Source organism: Panthera onca, chromosome B4, assembly GCF_046562875.1.
Source record: "Panthera onca isolate mPanOnc1 chromosome B4, mPanOnc1 haplotype 2, whole genome shotgun sequence".
Taxonomy (NCBI): domain Eukaryota; kingdom Metazoa; phylum Chordata; class Mammalia; order Carnivora; family Felidae; genus Panthera; species Panthera onca.
The window spans coordinates 74,765,164-74,776,754 of NC_138345.1; the positions used below are offsets into that span (position 1 = coordinate 74,765,164).

The 11,591-nt window shown below is 46.2% G+C and overlaps 1 protein-coding gene across 1 annotated transcript; it reads right to left on the bottom strand.

Moving 5' to 3' along the window:
• Window positions 1-928: 928 nt before the first annotated feature.
• On the bottom strand, window positions 929-10,982 carry ZNF641 (zinc finger protein 641). Its single transcript, XM_060657816.2, has 6 exons — window positions 10,855-10,982; window positions 7,903-8,111; window positions 7,187-7,278; window positions 5,869-5,998; window positions 4,870-4,983; window positions 929-4,041 (listed from the first exon to the last, which is right to left on the bottom strand). The coding sequence occupies exons 2-6, from the start codon at window positions 8,084-8,086 to the stop codon at window positions 3,287-3,289; spliced, it is 1,275 nt and encodes a 424-aa protein (XP_060513799.1). The 5' UTR covers window positions 8,087-8,111; window positions 10,855-10,982; the 3' UTR covers window positions 929-3,286.
• Window positions 10,983-11,591: the final 609 nt, after the last annotated feature.

The following is an 11,591-nucleotide window of genomic DNA, read 5'->3' on the forward strand; positions in this document are numbered from 1 at the left end:
AAATTATCACCCCTTTAGCTCCCGGAAGGAGCTAAACAAGGGAAAACTTTTTCTTTCCACTTCTACTATCAGAGCTAAGGCTTAAAATGTAAATGACTTTGGGAAAAGCTAATACTTTGAGTTATTTCCTCCAGTGTAAGGGATTCTTTGAAGACATACTTTGATGGAATAGAAAGGGGAGGACACTTGGGCCCTGAACAGGGTAGAGGCACCACAGAAAGAAAAGGTGACAGGTTTCTGAAGATGGACTTCCCCATTTTACATTTGCCCAGAGAGAACACAGAGACAGTTTTTTTATTTAAAGGGGATGGGTGGACACGTGGCAAAGCAAGTTGGGAGAAAGATGGGAGTTTGAGACTGATTCCCTATGGGACAAATCATTCAAATCTATTCACCCATCTGATGGCTGTTGCTTATTTTATTTTTCATCCAAGGAAAGTGGTGTTGGACCGAGGTAGAGAAGACAGTGGTATACCAGAAATGCCCTAAGATGTCCTTTCTGCAGAAGGCCCTTAGACTCCATGATGCCTTTCATTTGGGTATTACGACTGCCCCCACACTTTGGGGGCTTCGCTTACTCTCCTTACATTTACTAAAACAGATCAAAGGCTGGAGGTTAACATTTGGTTATTAAGAGGTGTAATCTGATAGTACAGGGAGTCACCTCCCACAGGTCTTTAAAACAAAGTTTGTGAGGAGCTGGATTTGTTAGCATGTCATCGTTTTAAAAAATATAAGTAGAATGTAAGCAATACTCTTGTAGTCATTAAAGACTAGACTCTGTCTTTATCTCCTATTGCCTCTGATATCTTAGTCCTTAAAATATTTAGCGATCCTTGCCCTGTAATTCTTGACACAAATATATAACGACCATACTGGGTCAGGGTAACTCCCTATGATCCCAGATTAGTGATTCCACGGATATGATCCCAGATTAGTGATTCCACGGATAGGCTCTGAACCTGCTAAATGTATATATAAAGCAGAGTGAATTGCTAATGTCTATTATTCTCAAAAAGTGAGTTTCTGGTTATCAGATTCTCAAAAGGGTCTATGATCTAAAACAGGTTCTGAACCATTGCTTACATAGAGCTGATCTACATTAATGAATGAGGTGTAGTGGGAGGGTAAAAGAAATGGTATAGCCCAGTTTTACCACTGGAATCCAATACTCTCCTAGTCCCTGGGGTATCTCCTAATACTAATCCTAAAATGTTCCTTTCTCTGAGGACTTTATAAAGGGCTGGTCATTTTGCTCTATTACTAGGAATGTAAGCAAGAACAGTACATTCCAAGCAAAGAAGGAAGGCTGCTCTGAGCAGCAGAAGGGAGGCAGGGGCTCGGCTGCTCAACTCATATACACTCTAAGAAGCCAAGTCAACAAAATGGCCCTATTTTCAGCTCCATCTGGGTCCAGAACTCTGAAGAGCTGTGATTCACCCAGTTTTTCCTAAGCAAATGAGACAGTCATTAAACTAGATCGTTGCAGCTTACTTCCTCTTGCCTCTCTAGTTAATTCCACCAATTGTGGTTGAGAAATAAGTTAAGGACAAACCAGAGTCTAAGCATTAAAGAGAAACTACCCCACTTTCATCCACTTTGCTCCTTTCTCTCCCTAACCCCAAACTGCTCTTTCATACAAGATCATTTTTAAATTATAAGCTTGGTATTAACACATTATCAATAAAGCAAAACAATGACCAACTTATCAACCAACAGATGCTAGAATACTTATGTAAGTCCTGGAGTCAAGAGTCTTAGTGTGGATACCTGTCCAGAATTGGGAAGAAAACCCAATGCATTACCCTGCATCAGCTGAAAAGCTAAACCATAGCCATTTCCCTCAAGTTCTGTTTCTGGGAGAATGAGATCCCCAAGAAAAACTGTCTCCTTGATGAGGCAATCAAGGTCAGATAAGAATGATGACAACAACCTGCAAGCACTGTGATTCCTGCCCTAATTTCCCAGCACTAAAACAAGACAAAGAAACCCACTAAGCAGGAAGCTTCTATATGCAACTTACTTGAAATCAACAAGAAACAGCTCACCTCACTGAGGATGGGTCTTTCTTTCTCCTCCCAGGCCAAAAGAATCTGTGGCCGGGAGAGTCAGACCTAGACATATATATCCACGTTTGTCTTGATCTTACTAATACTGGGGAAGACATTATATCTCAACTCCCACAACTTAACCCATCACTTAACCCTTTCCATGAGGGCTCTCTTAATTGCTCAGCTTACTTCCTATCTTGAAACAAAACAAAAACTCCCATACAATCCCTACTACCCTCATCCCCAGAAAACAGCCCCTAGAAAATCTAGCTTGTACAGTTTGCACTTTGCATGCTCTCTGAATTCAAAGACCCTGCACACAGATACACATAGACACATAAAGACACAGATAAGAGAAGAGGGGTCTGTTCAAGGGGATAAAGTTTTTTCTTCCGTGTGGGCCTGGGTTACTTGCGGGTATAAGTCCATCTCTTAGCATTGTATGTAGGGTGATCTCTCAGCTGGATATATGTATGAAGAGGATGAAGAGAGTAGGAATAGGGGGTGAAAAGGTTCTTGTTTCTATTTTTCAGGAGGTAGGGGTAAGAGGTGTGGATGTATATTTCGATGATCTGGTTAAGGGTGATGGACCCACACAGGAATGAGGTCTGCCCCTCAGCTTTCATTTGGATAAAAAAAGGGGGACTCTGGGTACCTGATCACTATTTCTTTCCTGTTTCCTCATTACTCTCTAACCCAGTGTTCACCAGTGTGTTTCATGGAGTCACCAGTTCTGTGGGATGTAAGATAGAAAGGATACTGAGGTCAAATAAATTTAGGAAACACTGCATTAAAAGAGGCTTAACAATTCCCTGTACCCAGAAAGTTCTCAGAGTCTTTAATATGCTAATATGGTCTTTCTCTCTCTATATAGAGAGGATATAATAGTTACAGTATACAAAGGTGGTACTCAAATATTTAACTGGGATAGCATAGGCTCCAACCACTCGGCTTGGACCTCAGTAATAAACTCCCTTGAGAATGGGCTCAGGCTGAATATCAGCCCATGTAGTAAGCACTGTTTCCTAAAGTTTTGCCCAAAGAACTCATCTTGTGTGGTATCTCACAGAACTGGTGAGAAATGTCTGGCCAATGTTGGAACCTCATCTTTCCAGGCATGGAGCCAGGGCTCATGATTCTGGCCATTGGGGTACAGGAGAGGGGCAACTCTGGGAGAGACTCCTGGTAGCACCAGCTGCTGATAGATGTGACCACAGCTGCAGCAGAAACAGATCTCAAAAGACAGATGTCCCTCTGTCCCAGCTGCTCCGGGGACTTTGTCCCTGGTGGGTCAGCAGGTGCCTGTCCAGGTGATGTTTACGGCCAAAGCTCTTTTCACAGCGAGGGCACTGGAAGGGCTTCTCCCCAGTATGGGTCAGCCAGTGTCTCACCAGGTGGTGCCGTCGGCCAAAGCTCTTCCCACACTCAGTGCACACATGGCACTTTGGCACTGGTGGGGCCCGCTGCCGTTTCCTAGCCCCAGGGCTCTCTCCAACCTCTTGGCCCTTGCAGGATTTGCCTTCCGCATGCACTCTCTGGTGGCTGGCTAGATGGGAGTTGCATCGGAAATTCTTGCCACACTCAGAGCACCTGCTGGGCTTGTCATGTAGGTGGGTTTTCTGGTGCCGGATCAGGTGATGTCTTCGCCCGAAGCTCTTTTCACACTTGAGGCAGCTGTAGGGCCGCTCCCCAGTGTGTGTTTGCTGGTGCCTGGCAAGGTGGGAGCCCCACACAAACTGTTTCCCACATTGGGGGCATGTGTGCGGTCTTAACAGGGAATCCATCTCTGTGCTACATAGAAGGTTTGAGAAGCTATCTTCCTGAAGAAAAGGTGGACCCAGGAGCATTCCTCTGGAGCTCCTGGGCATGGAATCCCAGCTCTCATCCTGCTCTGGGTTCCAGAGAACAGTATCTTCAGACACACTAGATAACATTCTGGGAGGTTCTGCTTCTAGTTCAGGGGTATCACCCTCGTGCTCACTGCCATCTCCTGTGGAGAAGGGAAAATACCAACCCCAAGAGGGGAGTCACAAGAGAGTACCCCAGGACCCAAGTCATAGGTGAGGTAGTATGATTCCTGTTAGGGCCTAAACCTTACCCCACAAGGGCTGAGAGAACAGGCTCTAATGTTGTATAAGACAGTGCAAGAGGTGCAGAGGTTAAAAGCCTAGACTTAGGAAGCAGATTACCCAATTCTGAATCTCAGCTTTCCCACTTAACTTCTGTAAGCCTTCATTTTCTCTTCTGTAAAATGGGAATAATTATAAGATAAATGTTATAAGATAGATAGTAGAGTACCTGCACATAGTGAGCACTTAGTAAATGGTCTATGCTATTGTTGCTATTTATTTATTATTATGAGCATAGGTGGAGAGAGTTAAGAAATGTGCTGCAATCCTCACTGGCTGAGTGACCACCTGTCAGCAATACAAGAGACATTTTGGAAAGCATTTACAATAACATCAACAATAACAACAACAACAACTAACATTTATTGAGTGCTTATTATGTGCCTGGTACTGTTCTACTATGTTAACATATTTAAATCTCACAGTAACATATGGATGAGGAACCCAAAGAGGGGTGAATTTCTTTTCCAAGGTCCCCCAGGTGTGGTCCTAGATTACAATCCACAAAGTTTGGCTCTAGAGCCTGCCTTCTAAACCTTTCTGCTACACTGTCTTGCCGTTGAAGAAAAATATCTCTATACTTTTTGACTCCGTAACTCGCTGAGCAGAGGAGGGATTAGACGGACATGTAATGATGACACTCCAAGAGGGGTGAAGGAAGTGGCTGAAAGTCTATTGTAGGTGCTTACCTGTATATGTGACCCTCAGGATGTCCCTCTCCTCTAAGTCTTGGGGGTCAGGGACCCATTGTTCTTCCCCTCCTTCTAGTTGAGAAAGCATGTCCAGCTTGGGAATTGGAAATCCTGCCCATGGGAAAGGAAAACAGAGATGTCAATGAGTTCAACTGTAATTATCTATTTCTGACAAAAAGCTATTTCCTAGATTACTCCTTGGAACTGAAGATAAAAGAAGGCCAGATATAGGCCTCTCTCCCCAAGCCCCCATGTGATTTCTCTTAAGTCCCTCTTCTTTCTTTTAGAAAATCACATTCTCTTCCCTAGTGTGTCTGTTCTCTTCTACTCAAATTCCACTCGAATTTCAAATACTAGCACAACTGTGTTTAACTTCACTTAATTAGCCCTACTAGAGCCGTCCTACCCCCAGACTCCCATCTTACCCTAGGTGGCCGTTGAGTTTCCAAGGACTCAGTTCTATCACTTAAATGTCCTCTCTGCTTTCTAAGAATCTCCCAATTCCCAACCAAGGTGAGCCTAAAGTTCTCTTCTCCACAATTCAGCATTATTTTGCTGTTGTTTTTAAAAAATGACACCTCGGGGTGCCTGGGTGGCTTGGTCAGTTAAGCGTCCGACTTCGGCTCAGGTCATGATCTCACGGTCTGTGAGTTCGAGCCCCGTGTCGGGCTCTGTGCTGACAGCTCAGAGCCTGGAGCCTGTTTCGGATTCTGTGTCTCCCTCTCTCTCTGCCCCTCCCCTGTTCATGCTCTGTCTCTCTCTGTCTCAAAAATAAATAAACGTTAAAAAAAATTTAAAAATAAAAATAAAAAATGACACCTCACTTCCATTTTCCTTGAATTAGGCTTAATGCTCTTTCTCTGGTGAAAGCTTACACATATTGCCAGCCAGGGAAAGTACCCTAGACAGACACTCTAGAGCATCAGCTCTAGAGCAGATGGCTCCATCCTCCCAGAGTATAATCTTATAAAAGTGGCTAGGGAAGATTATGCTTACTTAGAGAGACCACTATCCCACAGTTTTCCTGCATGACATATTCTCCATAAAAGTCTGTCTGAGAAGGATCCAGGCTCCGCCACTCCTCCTGAGAGAAGCACAGTGATACATCCTTGATGGTTACCAGGCCCTGAAACAAAATGTAGCATCATCTGTTAGTAATTGTTCATTAAGGAAAATGTGATCTCAGTATAAAATGCTGAGATAGTAGAGGAGAGAGGCACAGGAGCATCTAGAAAGAGAATTTCCCAGAGATAGGGCATACAGTTTTGGTGAAGGGTAAATGAACAGAGGTGTAAAAGTAATGGTCAGTGAGTAAGGATAACGTCTCTTGAGGAGTTTCCCACTGGGACCATGGCAAGTTGGAGGCACGCTCCCTCATTGCTCATTGCTCCCTCTGTTTAATTACAGTGTCTGCCCAGTGCTTCCCACTTGCCTTATTTTTTTCATTGCAGAAATTGGGTACTAACATCTCCTTCCTCCACTTGACCTTTCCTTTTCTATCAGCACAAAATCATATAGATAAAACATTCTTTCTCGCCCTCCACCCATCATGCCATATCCCTATCTTTTGAGGTAGCAAAAACATTCTTTCTCGCCCTCCACCCATCATGCCATATCCCTATCTTTTGAGGTAGCATAGTATGGTGGCTAGAAGCCCAGATTCTTGAGCCAAATGACTCCTGGCTCTGCCACTTATTAGCAGTTTGGCCGTACACAAGTGCTTCAATCTTATCCTACCCTATTTTCTCATCTGTATAATGGGCATAATTGAGTTTCTCTCAGGGTTAAATGGGTTAGAATACGTAAAGCGTTTAGAGAACCACAGTATGGTAAGCATTCTGGGAGTGTAGTTCTTCTGTGGTTCTTCCATTGCCTTCTGAATCTAAATCTCTCTGGCTCTGCCCCTCTTTACATCTTTCTGTTTTCTCTTTTTTTCCATAAATGCTCCACTGTCCACCCAGTCCTGCCTATTTTATGTTCTTCCAAACTTCCTTCAGGTCATCTTTTCCTAATCTTTCCAGATTTTTTTTCTTAAAAGACATTAATAAATTGTTCTTAAAATCCCTCTAGGGATAGCACAACCATCCATTAAAAACAAATTAACCTCTAGGAATTCACCCTCTTCTTGTCAAGCCTCCACTCATTTTTTCAAGGGTATGATGAGCCCCTTGGAAAGGAAAGAATCTGCTCAGTTATAAGATGGGGATACTATTAGTGATCATGCAAAATAACAAATCAATAGGGTGATGCTGAGGCTACAGAAAGGCAGTCGTGATGAGACCCTGGGAGAGGCTAAGGGAAGCACACGGCCCACCTGTGATCCTGCCGCAAGAAGTGCAGCTGCCATCTCCCAATCTCCGGTGCTCCCCTCCTGGGGAATGGCAGGAACCCAGGGGGCTGACTGAGCTGAAGAGAGGAAAGAGGAACCACTAGAGATGGACCATCCACCGTTTCCCAATAAGAGACTGGGCCCCATGTTAAAGGAGCTTAAGGGTCACATTGTCCTGTATTTTTGCCCACTGATAAAATTCAAATGCATACACCTAGTGGAAGAGACCTTTACTCAAAATATTCTGCAAGGGTATTGAGTGGTTTTTAGTAGAACTTGTATGTCAGCCATCTCTACTGGACTAGCTGTGGTTTGAATTTATATTATTTGAATGTAATTTTCACCTAGTAAAGTGCATCTCACTAGGTATGTTCTCAACAGTAATCAGAGCTGCTGTCACTTCCTTTGTCTCCCACATACAATACCACTAACCATGCACTTGCAGCATGTGGAGGGAATGATTATGCAAGAAACGGGAGAAACCCAGTTTCATGGTTTACAGAACCCAGGAGCTCCTTATACTCTGTGACCAGGGCGCAGGAAGAATGGACTAGTCCTGGTACTGGTTATGGTGTTCAGTCCATGGCAATTTGGGGATTTTAACTCTGCTTTCAACATAGATTAAGAGACTACTCTTTGTACTGTGCTCTCCCCTCCCCGCTACCCAAACCCACACACACACACACCCTCCAGGCTCTTACCCTTCTCCTGAAGGGACTGTGGCTCCTCTTCAAGGTCACAGCACAGGTGCTCCAGTGGCCCTGGTGCTGTTCTCCATGGCCCCTCTTCTTGACTTCCCCTTTCCACCTGAGGCTCTGTTCCATCCAGCTGGACATTCATTGACTCCCATCCTGTCCCCAGGACTGCTGTTTGTTCTGAAAGCATCTTTGCTGCAAACCCAAATTGTGACCTGAAACAAATTCATTTTCAGCTGTGCCCATTAAAAATGTAAAGGGATAATACTCCTAAGGGAGTTATGGAAAACAGCCCTAGGGATAAAAGATGAAACTGGGTACGAGAAGCTTGATGGAAGATGAATTTTAAAAGCTTGGTGTGTTCCAATCAACTAAGCCTGGGCCGGGCTTCTTGGAGAAATTAAGAAATGAGCAGGTGCTAAATAGCAAAGTCACTAACAGTTATTTTGGGGACCTCATGGTAGATACAGAATATCCCTGATGGCTGTAAGAACTTCATTTGAAAAAAAAAAAAAGAACAATCCTGGAAATTCAAAAGCTATTCATTTAATTTCAACCACTGAAAATACAATAAAGTAAGCAATCTGGACACATGCAGGAAAGAATATGCACTGACTTCCACTCAACAAAAATGGATATAATCACATGTAAGATTTTCTGCCACAAATCCATTCTCATCAATTGGTTCAGAATGAAATGGCTACTATAGGTGGCAGTCCCAGGCAAAGGTATGTGTGTGTCAGGAGCACACACCTCCCTTATGAGACTAAACCAAATGACACCTCACTTAAGCCTCAACAAAGGGACACAACCTCTCACTCTGATGCAGAAAATGAGAACTGGTAATAAATGTGGTACAAAGACCAATAACTCAGAAAGCAGGGGTAAAACTCCCAAGCAACCCTGACAGATAGGAGAAATTGTTAGTCTACGGGGAGTCGATGTCTGATGGAGAAAAGTTAAAAAGAAGAGAAAGTGTTTGAACCAAAAGTGGGTAAAGGGGAAATAGTTGCTGCTAATATGACCTCGCAGTGAATTCAAAGTCCTATGAGTTGAAACATAAGAAAGAACCTGAGACAGGAAAGATCCAGTCAGATCTCATAGAAAAATATATTCAATTTTAAAGAAGGGTGTGAAGAAGCCAGAGTATGTTCCATCAGAAGAAACAAAAGTGGAGAAAGAGATGGGAAATATGGCCATTGGGAAAAAGTTAAAAGCAACAGATACAGTTTTCTCCTGTCTAGGAGAAAACAGAAGTGGTTTCTATCTCTGTGTACAGGTCTATTCTCTTGATTGCCAAGAGAAGAGATTTGGGTTAGATAACAAATATTCTTAATAATAATCCTGTGGTGCATAGGACCAGGCTGTGGGCTTTTCTCCTCTCTGGACATCTTAGGGGTTAGGGCAGGTCTCACGTGTTGTTGACAAGGGATTCCCTGCCTCCTGGCAGATAAACAGTCTATGAGATGGCACAGAGAGCCCTTCTACTTGGCAACATCAGTGTGTGTGTGTGTGGGGGGGGATTTTTATTCAGTACCGAAGCCGTCAGAGCCAATGAAAGGCTTCCAAAAACAGGTCAGAACCTTGGTGAACTATCCTGGCTCACTCATACCCATTCAATGACATTTGCAAGAACCCAGAAGCCCAGGATAGGTAATGACAGATGTCAAGTCATTTATTTTCTTGCCTATTTGTCTTTGACAGAAGAGGTAGGTGACAACCCTAAGCCCAATGCACAGGAAGGGAACAAATTATCCTTTCATCTCAGAAGTCCAAAGGAGTCTCAGGGCCTCATGGGAGCATCCTGGACTGATTCCCAGCTTAGGAGGTTTCCTTTTCAGAGACTTCTCATGAGAAAGGAAAATTCCCCATAAAGCAATAAAGGGAAACTTCCATTTTAGCTTTCTCTTCTGAATTCCAGCCCCTGTATTTGCCTCATTTTTAACATATAAGGTGCGAATTCCCTCCCTTCACTGGAGGTCTTCCTTGTTTCTCAAGCTCCTTTTGAACATCCTCCCTCAGGGCTTTACCTACAGCTACTATCTGAACACCTGTCTCAAACTCATTTCTCCATCCCCCCAGCAGCACAGTCCCTTGATGGGAAGCCTCCTTCTGCAGAGCTTACTGGGCTAGCTGTGAGCCTCTCCAGACTACTGGAGACTACTTTCCACAGAAAACCTGTGGAAGTGCTGGCAAAAATCTCAGCAGCAAGGGGGTGGCTACTTATCCTCACACTGCATTTCCTACATGTTCACTCTCTCAGAGACAGCACCTGGGCAGTTAAGGTGTCAGCCCTAACCAGGTTTCTCCTGGCTCCAGGATGTTCCCAGGCCTACTGGAGTCTGGGTTCTAGGGCTTGCATTTCTCACTTTTCCTCACATATCCGGGGCTCAAGCCACCTGCAGAAGTTTTTGCAGCGGGCGCTGTTGAATAGGGAAAAGGTGGTGTATCAAAATGAGTGGCCCAAGGGCACGAGGACGTGTCTCTCCCGTTCTGTCAGAGAACCCTGCCCTCCGCCCCGGGTGGGGCATGGGCGGGACGGGCGCCTGCTCCGGAGTAAGATTGCTTCTTCCCTTCTTCTTGTCACAGTGCCCCTGGAGAGGGTCAGATTTCAGAGAATCCGAGAGGCTGAGCCGGGGCAGGGGAAGTGAGGTCAGAAAACAGGTTTCCCGTGAACTGGGGCAAGAGCAAGTCAAGAGAAAGGAGCCACGGGGTAACCTGTGCCCGAGTGACAGCGGCGGGAACCGCGGGGCCTGACAGCGACGCTGGGGACGGGGAAGCCTGGGCGAAGGCCGGACACAGAATGTCAGTGGGGCCAACCCCCCTGTTAAGGCAGCGACCGGAGGCCGCGTCGATCCTCCTCCCCGCCCCGTGGGTGACTGGGCCCCCACCCGCCTTCCCGGGAAGCCGGGCGTCCCTCCCTCCAGCCGCGACTAACTGCGGCTCGGCCCCACTCACCCCGGTCGGCTTGGCCTGCGGCCCGTGCCTCCCTCCTGGGCGCCGCCGGCCCCTCCCCTCCGCCCTCCGCTTCGTCGGAGCCGCCGGCTGCTGAGCCAGCGACGGGCGGAGACGGCGGCCGGGCGGGCGCGGGTGGGGCGGGCACAGGAAATCCCCGCCCGCTTCCGGGGCTCGGCGGCGGCGGCGGCAAGAGGGAGGGGGCGGGGGAGGGGGTGGACCGTGGCCCCCACGCCCCCCATCGCTCAGGCGGGTAGAGCCGGGGACCTCCGCGCCCGCCGCCCCGGGACGCCGGATCCAGCCTACGGTGGCCGCCCACCCGCGCCCGCTCCCTGACTGACCATTTTCGGTCCCGGCCCTCGGCCTCCCACGGGGTTCTTTGCACACGGGTTCATTAATTACCCCGACATTTAATAACCGATCGTTGTATGCCAGACAATCGCTGTGAGAGCAAATTCTCAGGCAACAATCTGGAATTCGTCAAGGAGCTTGACTTGTAGGTTTCAAGGTAGCATGGATAGGGGGCTTGAGAGGGCATTGAGGGGGAGTCACTAATGCTGCTTGAGAGATGGTCAGGTTGACTTCAAGGACAAGGTGCTATCTGAAGTAGGCCTTGCAGCCGCATTGTCCAATTTGCGGGAGCCACTAGCCATATGTGGCTGCTGAACTCTCTGTATGTGACTAGTCCAAATAGAGATGTGTTGTAACACACACACACACACACACACACACACACACAC